This window comes from Vitis vinifera, chromosome 13 (genome assembly GCF_030704535.1).
Source record: "Vitis vinifera cultivar Pinot Noir 40024 chromosome 13, ASM3070453v1".
NCBI lineage: Eukaryota > Viridiplantae > Streptophyta > Magnoliopsida > Vitales > Vitaceae > Vitis > Vitis vinifera.
This window is the reverse complement of record NC_081817.1, coordinates 567,991-584,906: the sequence shown is the minus strand read 5'-3', so window position 1 is coordinate 584,906 and position 16,916 is coordinate 567,991. Positions and strand designations below refer to the sequence as shown.

The window sequence follows — 16,916 nt, the reverse complement described above, 5'->3', positions numbered from 1 at the left end:
CTGCAGTATCAAAGATGTGATGCCTAACGAAAAAGTAGAGTTTTCTTAACATCTAAAGCAAATCGAATAAAAAACAAAAATCTTAAAAAGCGGGAGTAGTAAAAGCATCGAGGAATATACAACAATTTTGACTATATTGAAAAATTGTCTCTTAAAAGGACAACTTTTATAATTTTCCTAATAAAAAATTGACTCTACTCTTTTAAAAAAACGCTTTCTATACTAAAATATAATTACTTTTCATAAAAAAAAATGTAGTTATATTATACAAGTTTTCATTTTTAAAAACACTATAAGATTATTTTTTTTAAAAAAATAAATTTGATTTATTTTCTATTTTATTTTTAAAAAATCAATTTACACAAAAATTGCTTTTTGAAATTACAAATTTAGCTGTTTTCTAAAAAATTTACTATTTCTTTTTTTTATTTTGAAAAATTAATTTACAGATAAACTATTTTTTGGAATAACAACTCTCAAAAAAGTTGTTTTCTTAAAAATTTACTATTTCATCTTTTAAAAAATCAATTTACACCTAAATTACTTTTCACAAAAAAAAAAAAAAGTTATTTTCACAAAAACCAAAATTATATTGAAGTTATTTTTTAAAAAGTTATCTTCCAATATGGAAAACCATATGAATGGTGTCTTTCAACCATTTCATGTCATATGTACATTTAAATCTTATTATTTTGTATATTAATCTCATTCATTTGTACGATATTCCTATTCTTTGTATTTTTCATCCAATGACCCAAATTTTGTATGCACATTTAACAAAAAAGGCTGAGAGTTTGATAATTACCAATTTGGTACCTTAGTTTATCCTAAAATATAAAATTATGCTTTATTTTTTATTATTTCCTCCTACTTTTTCCCCACTATTTTCTTTCCCTCATATTCAAATGAAATCTTATTTAGATATTAAGCTACGTTTGGTCCTAAAAATATTGAAAGAAAATGCAAAAAAACAAAATAAAATAAAATAAATAAATAAATAAATTATTTTTAAATAACGTTTCAAACCCGTTTAAAAAAGTATGCAAGAAAAGTTCAACAAATTCAAACCCATCTTTTATTTTCCTCCACTTTCAGTCCAATTTTTTTCCTAGATCCAAAAAGAGTACTCCGCTTTCATAAAATCTTTAGAAATTAAAATTCTTGTTCAAATTAGTTCATGCTATAAGTTCATAATGATTCTATCAGGCTATTCTTACTAGTATCTACAGTGAGCCTAGATATATTCATCATCTCATAACATCCTTTACCCTAGTGCAAGAAAATCCTGAACTGGTACCATTTGTATGTCAGTAAGTGAGAGTAAGTACCTGAAAAGCAGAGCAGAGATGGACGGGCCATGGCAGAGAAGACTGAGTGAAGTTGAATCCAGGAAGGCCCTGCAAACAAATGGCATAGAGCATATCCTGAAATTAGAACTTTCATGAGATGATACCAAACACTGTCTTATATGAAAAAGTGCTGAGACAGGCATTGTAGGGGAAGAAGCAGAACTTCAATTCCCTTAAAAAGAGCATTTGTTATGGTGAACATTAAGATGTTGAAAAGCCAGCAATCCTAAGAAAATGGGTATGAAACAAGAAGGTTAACTCCTTCAGAAGCCTTTTTAGTTCAGCCTGCCCTTCTTCAAGCTGCAAGAAGGGCATTTATACTGCTTGATACTTTCAGCCTTGGCTGGTGTTATCTTCACGCACTTTCCATGGAACCACCTCTCACAGATGTCACAGCCGATCCAGAACTCATCAGCATTGTAATTTCCCCCACAGCTACCACAAAGGGTTTCACTGTGTTCATCGTCATCCTCCACATAGCCCTCATCTCGTGGCCTTAGGTCATTTCTCACCTGGCCATCAATTGATCTCTGCAAAGATAAGGCAGCATCGTGAATCCAGGCTTTAGGAAAAGAGTATAGATGGTTTATAAAATGTTTAAATACAAACGATCACCTTCGTGCTACTCTTCGATTTGCTTCCACTATCCATAGTGGGTTTGTCTTTGACAAGTTTTCCTTGGGTTACAGCTTCAAAGACAGTGGGCAGATCGTTTATCATGCTAAATAGCCGCTTCCTGTTAAGTGAAGAGCAAAGAGCATACAATCGTGAAAAATTATCCCCTAAAAATAGCATTGTTTGGCATAAACATCACTTAACCAAATCAACCACTAAATCCAAAAATCCCTTCAAATAAAGGGGCACGACAAACCAAGAAAAAAATACATTTTATGTTCTGCAACAAACACATAAATGACTCGAGGAAGCCTCCCACTCTGCTCTGGCCCAGACAAGGCTCTTATTCAGAATGTGTGCATGGAAGTGGGAGGAACCAGGGGGAGGAATACAAAAAAATGCCCAATAACTTCCACTCAACTCTGGAAACAATTAAACATAATAATTTTCCCCCTCTTGAGGAACCTAGGTACTTCTCTATCACACAGTACCATCATCACCTCTTCAAAGTGTGCTGTGCACTTGTACTCATATGTCATCTTTTAATATGTAGCATCCTAGAGAAGCTAGACTGTGTTAACAATATCACCCAACACATGCATATGTTTCTGATTAAAGTATTATTGTTAATTACCATGAACATATGCCATAACTTTTTCCCAAAGAATGTCTTCTTTTGAATTTTAGGGATCATAGGTGCATCATAAGAAGTAAATAATTTTTTTTAAGTTACTGATATTGGATATACAACAGTTACCTAAACGCACACACAGACAATATGTTGTATAAGGTCCAAGAATTCTGAGACAATTCTGAATGATAAGGCTGCAACTTAGGTAGATTTAACCTGGCAGGCTGGCACAACCTTAGCCCACCCTACCCTAACCAATGAGAAACTTGGTCTTAAACTTTTGGACTTATAATTGGACTCATATTGAAAAATCCCCATTCAACCAAAGGTTGGCTTGGGCTCAAGTTGAAAACCAGGCATCCCACCCAACTGAAGCCAGATCTAATGGATAATTGGATACAAAAACTATTATACACATAAATTTAAAAACTAGTAACATATGCTAGAACATTATTAAGACAAGAAACCAAGCCCTAACTGTTCTCAAATGTTGCACTCTATGTATCATTTTAGTTCTTTGTATGTTCCCTGTCTTTACAAAACATTTTTGCCCCTTTCTTCTGATACGGGAAGTAGTTTCAAGTTTGTTCCCTTCAAACCCTCCCTTCCTAACACCCACACACACACACACACATATATATATATATATATAATATTCTGCAGAACATGGTCCATAAAAGGTTTGATATAGAAACTACAGGAAAGGTCATCATTCCACCCAAGGTAACCCTATCTAACTCAAGTTTGGGTTGAGTAACTGCAAATAGCTGGATTTGATTTGGGATAACCTGCACAACCCTTTAAAGTTTGGTCAGCCTTTAGCCTAACATGAACTTACCAAGTTGTAGGCTTGTAGCCAGCAAATCATAGATCAATGAGTTTGGTTTGGAACCTCAAGAGGGTGTTCCAAGATATACCTCTTGTGACAGTATCAGTTGAGCTAGTCATAATAGAACCATATCTAAAATTAATTTAAGATAGGGCGGACCTGATAAAATGTCAGTCATAGGAATGTTAAGCATGATTTTAAGAATTAATAGGTGGAGACCTTCAATGAAAACAGTAGTGATGAGGATGAATCTTCAAGATATATATCAAAAAAGGGAATTAGTATTAGTCCTAATTAAAGTAGGATTAATATTATTTAGAATTAAATTATGATTAATATTTGTTGGAGTCTAATTAGGATTAGCTAGTTGAATTATAATATAATTAGAATTTGAGTCATGATAGGTTATTAGAGTCCTAGTAGACCTTGGATTTCTTAGAGAAGCCTATAAATAGGCTAATCAATGTAAATCAAAGGAATGAATTTGATGAATAATATTATACTTTCTTTCATTGCAAGGTTGCAACCCTCAATGGTGAGATTTCATTGATTTTCTTCTAAGTGAGACTCCTAGAAGGCCTTAGTGAGACTCTAAGGTTTTTCCATCTTTTCTTCATTGTTTCTTCTTTCTCTCTATTTCTTATCTTATAATTTTCTCTACCATAAAATTTATTCCTTGTTCCTCTCCTTACACCCTAAAGATAAAACCTTAGCCCACCTACCCTTGAGTGTAGGCAACCATCATAGGGTTGTCCTACATCAAGTAGTCTCAAATAAGTAAACTGAATCAGATTCAGTAAATAGCAGAAGAAATAGTAAATGAGGATGAATGTTTTAATGACTTTGCAATTGGAAAAAAAAAAGCATCATTCCACTTTTGGTCACTTGTAAATAAACTTTATTTTTTTCCTGTTTTATGATTCACTTATATCAATTTAATCAATAGAAAGAAACATATCGCATTACTTACATAGGATATGAACTTCCAAAGGTATTAGAAAGGAGTTAAATCATATAGTGTAGCCTTCACCATGGAATAATATCTAGCTATCGTGTATAAAATGGCTTCTCAAACATCAAAACAGAAGCCATTTTCCATCATTTTAAAGAAATTAAGGGTTGTAATGGAGCAAGTACCTGTACTTCTATATTACAAGCACAACAGCATTGGTAGTTTTCCAATACCATTCCTATAAACAGAGGGGCTATTAAAAAAAAGGGAAAGTTAAAGCATTAACCATTTGAAGAAAAACTATTGAAAACATTTTTCAGTTCACCAAATAATACATGTTAGTCCTATTGTCCATAATATTAAACTTCAAAGGTCAATTTCTTAGGGTTTTATTTCATATAATCTTTAACAAAAACCACTGATATAAACAATCACTAAATGAAAACAAGCAAACTAACAACTTATCATTAATTCAGTAACACCATCAAATCCCCAATAATTGATAAAATTACATTTTGAGACATGGGATTCCCAACATTTGTTAACCAGAAAAACATAACTCAAACTAAATCGATGATCAATTTCTTGGTCATGATCAATCCATCCCTACAGCAACATTGTTCTTTTATATCTCAAAATCCATTCTTGTTTTGAGAAAAAACAGTCTTACCAGCCTCTTGATGTGCTACTTAGTAAGAGCAGAACACCACTAAATTATTATTTGCATTTGTCTCTTAGTGTTATACCCCTTATCCTTCTTTTAGTAACCTGTTTCATACCCTATTAGGTTTCAATTCATTAAATTTTTAATACTAGGATTCAGTTCATACCCACACCTCTCCTCAATCAGTGATTCTGGAAGAAATATTTGCCATATCTCTAATGCTCGCTAGGATACTAGCACTTTATGGCAATAAGAAGTCTTAATGAAGTTGGCTATTTGCGCATGTTGCTGTGGGGTGATATTTCAACTTGCATAAATCATAATCATATCTGTGAGGAAAAATATTATAGTGCTATTAATTCTGCAGCAGTACAGGAAAATAATCTGGGCAATGCCTCAAAGTAATATAGAGGCAAAATCAACACACCTGTCGTTACGGTTAAGGCTAGCACCAAAATAAAATGCCACAGAAAGCAACCAAGAATCACTATGCACAGCAACTAACGCAAGCCAGTCTCTCCGGTTCATCCCATCTCTTGCAAAATTAATCCCTAAAGCCGGCTCCGGCAGCTCAGGCGGAACTTCCTCCGCTGGCATAGCCACATGCCATGACCCATTCGGATGTCCGTACAAACACAAATTCTCCTTCTCTAAAAACAAGCAATAACAGATATCCTAAGTAAAATAAACTCTGAAGCTGAAAATCGCCATCACAAGCGCTCATGCTCCGTTCGGTTTCCGAGAAACCAGAAACTCGGAAACCAAAGGCAAAGAAACAAAGAGCAGAAAATTTTCAACAACACAAAAATGCAGAACTTCCGATTTCATTTTCCCTGCAGCGCCCCGCAACCAAGCACGCTACAAAACTAAATACGAGTGACAAGTACAACGAACTGACCTGGATCGCATAGCGCGTAGAATTCGTCGACATCTGAGAACAAGACAAAAGGACCAAACCGTCAAGAAAATCAACACAGATCGATTTGAAAACAAGAATCAACTCGATTACTTTCCTATAGCAACACTCCACACTTTTCTTTTTTCATTTTCTTCAAATTCTCGGCAACCTAACGGAAGATTAGGACCAAAAACATAAGCAAAAAGAACAGGTACCGAAGGTGAGAGCTTGAACTACGCCGCTGCGTCGAGCTTTGTAGTCCTTGAAAATGTCTTCAACGGTGCGAGGACTGGAGTCGATGGAAGCCATTTCATGGAGGGTTCGAGATCTGAAACCAGCTCGAGATTTTCACAGAGAGATCCAGGCACCAACAGATGTACGGACACACCGCCTGGGCTCTTTTTCGCTCTACCTCGGGTCACTTTATAGCCCACCCGAACTTTTATTTAGACCCAAACCGAGACTTTCCGTTGACTCTTTTTAAACACTACCATTTTTTATCGAGTTTTTTTTATTGAATTTTTTAAAAAAAAAAGAAAAAAAGAAAAGAGAAAAAAAAAAAAGGAGGTTTGTTTGGTTGGATAGAAAAATATAACAGAAATTTAAAGAAAATTAAAAGGAAAATTCCATAGATCTTTCCAAAACTTAAAAGGCATTTAGACAATCTGAGAAGCAATCCGCTGAAAAACTTGGGTGTTTTCTAAGAAACTATGCCGGAGGCACTGATTTAGTATTTGAACATAAGAGCACAAGCTCCAACTGCAGTTTCTATATAGAAGTAAATCACAAATCACCAACCCGAAAAAACCCCAGACAAATTATGGGATTAACAGGCTAAAAAGAAGGGTTTCTGGAGGCTAAATGCTACAGTATACATGTAATTACAAGAATGAGGTTTTCATGGGACATCAGTTCAAAATAATTCTAGAGGGAAGCCAAACTCCTGGTGCTTGATCCTCCATGAAAATCCCCTCACAAGGGACAAGTTTTACAACACAATGGGCAGTGAGATTATACCGTTTTCGAGCTTCCGCAAATCCCCTGCTTAGAACCTGTTCCACCCAATCCCCCACAGCTCCGGTCCTGTCCGACGAGCATGCAGCTGCTAGGATCTGCTCCATGACTTTTGTATTGATCTCCAGCAAAGACTCTGGACCAATGGTCTCGTGGAACGTCTTGCTGATCTCTCTCAATACTTTCTCAGCCAGTGCATCAAAATCAAATGGCTTGAAAACCACTGTTTCATCAATCTGATCAGAGAAATGTTGTAACCAGGACCTGGGGTTAGGGTCTACATGATCAGCGTCTTGCCCTTCATTCTCTTCAGCCGGGAGGTTCAAATCCAGATATGTGTTTGATGCCTTGTGTGCCCGCTTAGCCATCTCCGAAGTTTCACTCTGCTCTAGGGTTTCACTGCTGCCAACCAGCTTCCTTTTATTCAGAAAAATCTGGTTAGAGATGCCATTGTTCGTGGTTATGGATAGGCTCAAGCTGTGGCCAAAGTTGTCATGGTCATCCTCCCTATGAGAATATCCAATTAAAATTTGCATTGGCAAGCCCTTTGCTCTTGATATTCTTTCCTCAGAATATTTAGCAGGTTCTTTACCTGAAGATAGAACTTTGTCACCCTGCCTGAATCTTGCTGTTGTCACAAAGGTAGCATTGTTAATGCTGACTTCTCTTCCATGTGAGTCGCAAAATTTACCAGTATTAATAGCATGGAACAAGCTGTTTCGAGCCAGCAGATCAGCCTGATCCACATTTTCGAGGAAGACAACAGACAAGGGTTTCTTGCTCAACTCCCCAGCAATATAATCAACCACGTTCTTTCCTCTGAACTTTACATTGTATCCATTCATTTCTTGGCTACCATGGTTTGCACTTTTATGGATCATACCATCTTGGGAACTGAGATCCACACAGATAAAACTTTCCCTGCGTCCATACAATATCTCTGCAAGGGCAACAGCAATTTTCTTCTTGCTGAACCTATCAGGTCCTACGAAATTGAACCATATGTCTCCTTTGGGACTTGCTCCATGCCGTTTTTCATTACCCAGTCGACAGTGTGCTATTGTTTCACTAATCACGCTTATGGCTTCATGTTGCCAATCAATCCTTTCAGTAAGGGCTCTAAAAAGCGTCTTGAAATCTCTTTGATCAGACTGGCCCCAAGAATCAGGACATGAGCAGGATGAAGATGGATTTGAGATGCTCCCATTTACCAGGTCAACATTTGCAGGATAGCGGCTAGAAAAGTCTGGCAGAGGTCCCAGATGAGTTTGTTTTGCATCTTTCTTTAATTGCTTACTTGGTGGATAAAACAGTCCCAACCCTAAATCTGTAGTCACAGAATTCACAGATGTAGGAGATGTTCGACCATCACCCACGCTTGAGGTGGATAAAGTGCGAGATTGGAGGCTCCCTGGCTCATGCTCTTCAGTTTTTGAAGATTTTTCAAAGAGTTTGGATAGGAAACTCTCATTTTTGGAAACTAGAGGAAGTGGAGTGCTTGGAGTCGATTCCGGAACTTTTTGTAGATCCATGGACACACATGAATTTGCATGTTTGCACCCACTGTCACTTGGAGATGCATTTGTTTTGCTGCTGCGATGATTATCAGCATTTTCCTTCGAGTCCTTGACAGCCTGAAATCCCACAACAGATGGAACTTGAGAACCCACTCGATAAAAATCTGCCTTGGGAAATGGTTGGGTGTGCTGGAGACGCTGGCAAATATTGTCCCATTTCTTTTGCAGCCCCATAATCTTAGCATTCAACAATAGCATGCCATCATCTTTGGCCTGCACTGAAGAAAATGAAACTGCTTTTACATAAATAATGTAAAATTTCCTCAGTTTACATCAGATGGTACATCAGCTTTTCTCATGAATCCCACAAGATTAAGTCAATGCCAATATAATTCCAATGAATGAATTACAGCCACCGAGATATTGCTCAAGATACAAAAAATTACTGTGGATAATGGACCAAAAATGCTATTGTAAGAGCATGACGCTATATATAATATTATGGTGATTCCACCAATAAGGAATTCTTTTAGGTCAAAGAATAACCATCATGATGAAGCCTATCCAAACATTTTCTAAAAACAATTGTTTCAAATGTGCTAATAATAACATTAAAAATATTGACTTTAAGACCTTAGTTCACAGTAGACACTTAAAGTTGGCCATCACTAGGGTCAACAAACAAAGAAGCATGTAGCTCTTTGAGTTGTGGTATGGGTGAATATTGATAAAAGTTTCAGAGATAAATTTGAAGGAAATACACACCTTTGCAACATCAAATGCCGTGCTTTTGCCAAGTTCAGCCATCTGCAACCAAGCAGGCAAGTTAGGTTGGTATTGATCGGCAACTGAAGCAGTGAATCCTCCCTTTGACAGAGCAGCCACTTCTTGCTCACACTTCTCATTGCACTGATGACAACGAGATGTAAATTGATATGAACCACTTAACTGGCCCTTCAGCTCACAAGGGGAAGAAAAAAACCCACCCAATGGGACAAATGACTCCATCAAGCTGTAAGCACATAATGAGCACAGAGCTGTGAGATACAATGGACACAAAATGGTCAGAAGTTAAATGAACACATGGAAAAAGACTGCATAATGGACCCAAAGATATTCAGAAGGCCTGAAGGAAAAAAAATAAAATTAGAAGCCTGATCACAAATAGATAGCATTCTTCGTTATCTAAAATCTAAGTAAAAAATGACATTAGAATTTACTCGAGTAAAACATAACATGTAAGGTTTGGTACCTGCCTACCACCTAATAAAAAGAGGAAAAACAAAAATCAGAGAACCACATTGTTAATTACACAACAACAGATCAGATGAAATAAACTCATCTTCAACCACTAAAACCACAATTTCCAACCTCAAGAATAAGATGATCCAAATTCTAACAAACTATTGAAGCTTCTTAATTACTCGTGCTAACAATCATACACCAGATCAACAACAATTAGTAACTTACATGAGGATAGATGGTGGAATAAAAGCACCACTGTAACAGAAGCCTGTGCAGACAAATATAGGGTACGTTAAATTAGTATATTCAAGGGGAGGTGGACGTTTACAAGGATGCTATGGTCTCAAAACTATCTTTCTATCATGGGGAAAAGAACTAAACATGACACAACCTCAGTCATCACAATTGACAGCATCCCTGTAAAAACCAATTACCAGATTAACACATGGCCTATTTTCATTAGGGTATCACACAAGTATCACCATCTAGATAAGCATGGCTAAAGGTGATCATCATGTTAGCTTCCTTAATAATCCTCCGAGTGTCGATGATATGGGCCCACACCTTCTCAATTAGTAACTTCCTCGTCATATCAGCTACCTGGGATAGGACATCAATATTTGACATTCTCAATGGCTACCCACGTCTTTCATGTGGAGGTTTGTGCATACAACAAGGCATCCATTACTACCTCATTATGGTGATACAAACCTGATGCCCTAACTAGGCAGTTTGAGTGCCCAAAGATTTTCAATTGTCACCTCTAACCAGTGTTCCTGAAGCCACTTCTTGCAAAAGTGTCTCTCATTATTTTTTACAGTAGATTCTTCAGCTCACACAAAGTGATCATGACATAATCTCCTTCATTAGGACCGCACAACATGGTGTTGTTAACAGTCATAGTCCTAGCTTTCATATTATTGGTGACGGTCCACTCACTAGTGTGGAGCAAAACTTCCACTCTCCGATCAAGACATGACATCGACAGCCATGAGAACACATGCACATATATAGTATGACAAAGGAAATTTTATTATGCTTTCAAACACTGAGAAAATAAAATAAAAAACAAAACAACTCGAAGTATTAAGAAAGAAGTGTTCTCACATGGTCAAAATTATAATTGCAGATAAAAATTAAAGTAAAAGAGTTCTTCTCTAAAAACCTCTTTAGGTAATCTATACATATTTGTCTATAAATTAACATTCAGATGTTGAATAAGAAAAATCAAAATATTAATTTATCTCAACTCTTTCTCAACAAACCTAGTTTTTGGAGTAATGAATTCATGGCAGTACATCATACCAAAATTGTGAAGCATAAGCCTGAACTACAAATAAGAACAGCATATTCAACTAAGCCTCTCCTTTTGTGTGAATACCAGTCTTAAATTCTTCTCCAGGAACTTCACCCAGATAATCCTGGAATTATTTGAATCATCACAAAAGAAAATTCCATGACAGGACCCAAAATTAAAATAAATTAACCTTTTCTTATAATCCCTCAAAACCATGATTCACCATCCCAGGCTCTAATAGCCTTTCAGAAGGAGGATGTTCAAAGCAACTTATGTTAAATTTATAAATAACTTAAAGCGGAAGGTATCTGTATCAAATTCACAAGACAATCAAGATCTTTGTCGTATATACACTTCAAAATATAAAATTGGAGTCATAATTTAAAATTGGTAAACTTGGAGAGGCTGGGCAATAGCATAATATCCTATACTTAACATGCTTTAGTATTTTAATTCGTTGTGGTTATAAACAGATCTGTATGCGTTAAAAACTACCTCATGGAGCTGAAACTAAGTGGTTGAGACAATTTCTACACATATGAATTGAGTCGAAGCCTACTAATATGGAAATGCGAGATTGGCCAGTTACCTCGATCTTGCATAGGGCTCCCCCATTGGAGGTCTAAGAGAAGTGATTGGCAGAAGCTGCAAATCCCAGTCTTTTTCAATAGATGGATATCTATTAAGAAATTTCAAATAGGTCTCATAACTCGAGACTGCTCCCATTAACCGCACTTTTCCACCATGAATCTCCAACAATCTTGTTAACTGGGAAACAACATAGCTCACAACACCAACAGAGGCATCATCGCGGTCGATAAAAACCTTCAAATCTCCGAAATTCACCACCAACCCAGCTCCCAAACAATGTTGAACTAGCACACCCACCTCCTCAAACCTGGAATTTATCAGCCCTTGGTCGCAATTCTCATTGAAAAACCTCAAAACATCCTTCTCGATGCAAATTATGCTCAACCCAGATATCTCCACAGGCAAAATATTGTATCTTCCTTTCTCCACCATCTCTGTGAAACTCTGGAGCGCATCATATGCGCATACGCCAACAAGCAGAGGATTCCTCCCCTTTCCCCTGCCGAGAACTTCCCCGATTCGCTTGCAATTCTCGTCGCCAGTGAAGAACCCGGAATAGGGAAAACTGAAGCTCCGGCGACTTGGGTCGGAGTCGATGAAATTGCAGAGAAACAGAGGCGGACCTCTGGATCGGGAGTATCGGAGAAGCTGAGGCAGGGGTCGAACAATGGCGAGCTTGATATCGCAGCTTCGAAAACCCGCCTCTCCGAAGACTCGACTCACGACAGGGTCATCAAGAATGGAGAGAATCAAATGCTGGAGCTCAACCTTTATGCACGAAATGGAAGACGACGACTGCTGCTGAAGCTGCTGGTACAACTGAAAATTCTCCGGCTGCCTCCTCTGGTTCGCCTGAGACCTCTTGATGGCGGCCATGAGAGAGTTCGAAACCGGCGGGTCGTCTGCGAGCTGGGTCGACGGGACTCGGTCCAGCGACACGCTAAGACACAGCTCCAGCGCCTTGAACTGCAGCCGCGCCGAGTACGCCGAGTTCCTCGCGCGCGCGCAGGCGTCCCGGAGCAGCGACGACGGCAGCGACAGCATCGCCGACACGGCGTGCAGCGACGTCGTCTGGGCATGCCCCCGCCGTCGCGCCACCCCCACCGCCTCGTCCAGCGCGTGCGCCGCCTCGGGCGTCAAGCATTGCCTGGCTAAGCTAACCGACGTAGGCATCGCCGGCGAGCATAAATAAATAACAACTAAAAAACAGAGCGAAAAAAAAAAAGAAACTCTCTTTTTAAAAAAACCAGACAATAATCAAATTATTTATTCGTGAGGAGAGCCACAGTGGTCGCCCCTGCTGGTGGGTCGTGGGTCCCCTTATTGAGGCATTTTCACGAACGGATGTTGAGCATAGATTCTACGACTTCCGCACCCATTTCTACCCTTCAATCTCCACGTATTCTCTGCAATTCACCACCTTCTTCTTCATTCATTCATTCCCTGCCTTTTTCTAGAGCGAGAATGACAAGGATTGAAGATTGGAGATGCCGTGTCCACTCACCCAGTGGGCCAACCCCAGTACACTCAGTGTCACTTTCTGTAGACGTATAACCAAACTTTTCCCCATTTTCTCTCACTCCTTGGTCGCAGGACCAGTTAACAGGATTTGGGTTATGGGAGAGGGCGGGTTGGGGGCCGAGTGAGAACGAGTCACAGGAGAAAAGGTCGCTTCGAATTGAAAAGGTGGAATGTGACAGCAGAGAATGGAGGCCCCCCCACACAGTGCCACACCCACACCCACACACATATCATTCATCATCGCTTTGGAATATGACTCCTTTATTTTTTTCGTTGCTTTCCTTCTCTCCTCTCCAAAGTCCAACCTCTTCAAGGTAAAAAGGTGTTTGATTTGATATGTTGGCTTTGTTTATACCTCATTATTCACTTTTTCCAACGTTTTCATATTTTCTCCCCCCTTTTCTTCCCTCCTTTTTAATTTTCAAAGAAAAATTTAAGATATTAAATTAATAATAATCTAAAATTCAAACATAATTAAAATATAAAATAATAAGACCTAAATAATTATACGCGTGACATCACCTTATTATAATACTTTTTGATAGATTTTTAATCAATCCTATAAATGAACTTAATTTTTGATCTTTTGAAAAAAACTTACAACCTAAATTCAATCATTAGAAAAAATATTCTATTAAATCACTCTCTCTTCATGTGTAATGCATAAGCTTTTTATTTTTATTCTTATTTTTAATTATTTTTCAAAGACATTAAAATAATATTTCAAAATATCTTAAATTTATTTTTTTTTAAATCTTTTATTCATCAATTTATTTAAGTTGACAAAATAATTATTAAATGTCTCTTTAAATTCTCTCTTTTAGATATGTTAAAAAAAAATTTAAGCATAATAAAATTTATTTAAAATTTTATAATTTAAAATTTTTTGTTATATGATGCTAATTATTGTGATCTATTCCTTGATTCCTATTCACACTAGTTGAAGAAAGTTGAAACATGCTCCATTTGTGTGCACCACTTGTGAATGGATGGCTAATGATGGGTGAGAAAAATTGGTCACTATTGGGGCCAGGAGAGGGTGATTGGGACGTAGGAAAATGATATTTTGTTTCATAACTTTGAAGATATTTTTTTTATTTAATATTGACTATCACTAAGATTTGGTGAATAATTATAATAGATTGAGGTATGGTAGGGTGTCCATGAGTCCAACTTCAATCCATCAACCCACTTGATGAACTTGTATCACTAATAGGACCCCTACAACCACAAATGTGAAAAAAAAAAAAAATAGTAGAATCGTGAAAATTGGTCCAAGCTAAGGTGGACTCATTTTAGATTTTAAAATTATTTATTTATACAAAAATTTAAATTAAAAAAAAATATTGCTTCTTAGGGAAGCTATTATATATAAAATTAACTTTATAATAACATTTTTTCAAGCCAAATAATCACTCAATCATTCAACATCATATTATTAGAAATTGAGAGATCGAGAATTTTTTAAATAATTATTCAAACATTCAACATCATATTATTACGAATGAAGAGGATGAGATTTTTTTCAAAGCTTAGTGATAACACTTGACTTCAGTATCGAGATGACTAAATGTTTGAAATTTAATTCGAAAATGAAAAAATGAATATAATATATTAGAAAATAATCAAGATTGGGACATATTTTAATAATTTAAATAAATAAAAAATTTAACTCACAAAAGAGCTTAAAATCTTAAGTAATTTAACGAAACATTTACACTATCAAAATTATACTTTTAGCTTTTAAAAAGAAAAGAAAAAAAATATGACGTGTCAAAACCCGATTGGAATGAACCTAATTTAAAACCATCTTAATTCAAGGGGGTTGAATTGAGTTAAGTAGGTAAAGAGGTTGGAATTTTCCAAGTATGTTGGAAGGGGGTTTTGATTTCAAAGAGAGAAATAAAAGGGAAAAGTGGGAAAAGGGCTACATGTGAGGGAGTCTCTATCACTAGAATATTGGCTTTGAAATGCCCAAATGCAATGTCATTTTCACACAAATATAAATTTGAATAAATAAATTGTTACCTTCTCAAAGGCCAGAGAGGCATGGCTTCCTTTGATACCCCACCCAATAAATGGAGAAATAATTTTAGGGAAAAGCTTATGTGATGGAGAAAGGGCAACGTGAGAGAGAATCTAAGAAGTTGAAGAAGATCTCTTTGGGTTTCAGAATCTCCAGTACTCCCCCACTTTTTGCAGCTACTTTCAATTGTATTTTACATGCCCAAAATGGAATTCTCTTCACTTCCACTCATTTACTCATTGTCACTTTGATTTGTCTCCATAACAAGTGCCTTGAAGATATCTATTTTTTTTCCCAGGGGCCATGCCATGGAATGGTAGGTGTCCCACACCTCTCATCCTTAGCAATATTATAATAGATCAAATATGAACTTTTTTTTATATTTTCAAATTATTCCTTAATAAATTTAAAACTACTTAATAATTTTTATTGTATTTCATTTTATTTCCTAATAGATGAAAATAATAATTTTGTTATAAATAATGCGCACGACATTAAATGACTCAAAATTCAATTGTGAATTTTCATTTATTAATCTTAAAAAAGAGTGTTAAATGGAAGTTATTTGTAAAACCTATAAAAGATCTCTCATCTCTTATACAAACGACATTCAAAGTAATAAAAATATCACTCTAGTTTTTCTCTAATCCTCTAAATTCACCTCCAGACCTTTTTTAAAATATTTTTGTATTTCTTTTCATTTTTTATTTCTTTATATCTTGTATTTCGCTTATTATCATTTTAAAACAAATTTGAACTTATTATGAATTATCAATAACTTGTAATCTACTACCAACCTAATTTACGATCAATCTAATTCAGAGACTCGTTTTTTTTAGTTTTGATCAAAATACAAAGTTTCATCATTTATTTTAAAAGTTTATTTCTTACTTTTTTTTTTCTACCATATTCAAAAATTTACAATCAATTAAACCACAATTCATTTTAAATATACAAGACAGTTTAAGCTTCAAAGTATCCAAAAATACCCTAAATTATATTATTAATAAATATCAAGAAAAACCCTAAATTAGACTTAAACCATAAATTAAACTACATGTCAAACAAACTAATACCCATGCCCACCATTTTATCTTTATTATCACAAACCTTTTAAATAAACCACTTTACATGCACTTTCTTGATGAGTTATTCACCAAGAACCCTTTAAAAAACCAAAGGAAAGGACAAATAATAATTAAAAAAAAAAAAACTAAAAAGGAAGGAGAAAATTTTTCAAAAGGAAAAAGGGGTTGGTCTGTTAGGGGACCAACAACTCAAGTTTCTTATTTGATGGAATGTCACCATAGAAAACTTGGTCACATTATATGGGAATATATTCAACATTCCTCTCACTTTGCAGTTGAAAACTGCTCACCACCATTAATGAATAAGCTTTTCATATAAAGAGGTAGTGATGGGAAATTGGGAATTGACTTTGATTTTCATTTTTAATCTGCAGGGACCATCTCTTAATGTGCTTTCCACTCAATTCCAAGCTCTACTTGCTTAGTGGGCATATTTTTTTTTTTGGGTGATGACTTTTGTGAGCTTTTGCATTAATATTGGTTGAAAATGCCTAAGCATTTTGTGTTTATTTTGGGTTGTGTCTAAAGAAAGCTAGTGTGAGGGTGCAAAGATTAGAAACTAGAAGATACTTGAAAGAGGACACTTAACATAGAGGATATCGTTTACAAATCAAATCAAATCAAATCACTTTTGATTTCGAATAAGGGTGATGATTTTTATATGACCTTATAATCTTAT

At 36.0% G+C, this 16,916-nt stretch overlaps 2 protein-coding genes across 2 annotated transcripts; both read right to left on the bottom strand.

Moving 5' to 3' along the window:
• Positions 1–1,437: 1,437 nt before the first annotated feature.
• LOC100251933 (PHD finger protein ALFIN-LIKE 1) lies at positions 1,438–6,640 on the bottom strand. Its single transcript, XM_002270454.5, has 5 exons — positions 6,154–6,640; positions 5,939–5,971; positions 5,468–5,690; positions 1,965–2,085; positions 1,438–1,879 (listed from the first exon to the last, which is right to left on the bottom strand). Exons 1-5 carry the CDS (start codon positions 6,245–6,247, stop codon positions 1,625–1,627), a joined length of 726 nt encoding a protein of 241 aa, XP_002270490.2. The 5' UTR covers positions 6,248–6,640; the 3' UTR covers positions 1,438–1,624.
• LOC100260392 (protein SMAX1-LIKE 6) lies at positions 6,635–13,354 on the bottom strand. The gene is made up of 3 exons (XM_002272074.4): positions 11,601–13,354; positions 9,235–9,481; positions 6,635–8,742 (listed from the first exon to the last, which is right to left on the bottom strand). The coding sequence occupies exons 1-3, from the start codon at positions 12,773–12,775 to the stop codon at positions 6,847–6,849; spliced, it is 3,318 nt and encodes a 1,105-aa protein (XP_002272110.1). The 5' UTR covers positions 12,776–13,354; the 3' UTR covers positions 6,635–6,846.
• Between the last annotated feature and the right edge of the window lie 3,562 nt (positions 13,355–16,916).

What these genes read in the sequence shown, in the direction of transcription:
- LOC100251933 (XM_002270454.5), bottom strand. Translation starts at nt 6,247, where the DNA reads ATGGCTTCCATCGACTCCAGTCCTCGCACCGTTGAAGACATTTTCAAG. An exon ending in AGCCTTAACCGTAACGACAG is followed by an intron (nt 2,086 to 5,467) that starts GTGTGTTGATTT and finishes TTCACTTAACAG; the next exon opens with GAAGCGGCTATTTAGCATGA. An exon ending in AATCGAAGAGTAGCACGAAG is followed by an intron (nt 1,880 to 1,964) that starts GTGATCGTTTGT and finishes TTATCTTTGCAG; the next exon opens with AGATCAATTGATGGCCAGGT.
- LOC100260392 (XM_002272074.4), bottom strand. Translation starts at nt 12,775, where the DNA reads ATGCCTACGTCGGTTAGCTTAGCCAGGCAATGCTTGACGCCCGAGGCG. An exon ending in GAGCCCTATGCAAGATCGAG is followed by an intron (nt 9,482 to 11,600) that starts GTAACTGGCCAA and finishes ATGTGCTTACAG; the next exon opens with CTTGATGGAGTCATTTGTCC. An exon ending in CGGCATTTGATGTTGCAAAG is followed by an intron (nt 8,743 to 9,234) that starts GTGTGTATTTCC and finishes TCTTCAGTGCAG; the next exon opens with GCCAAAGATGATGGCATGCT.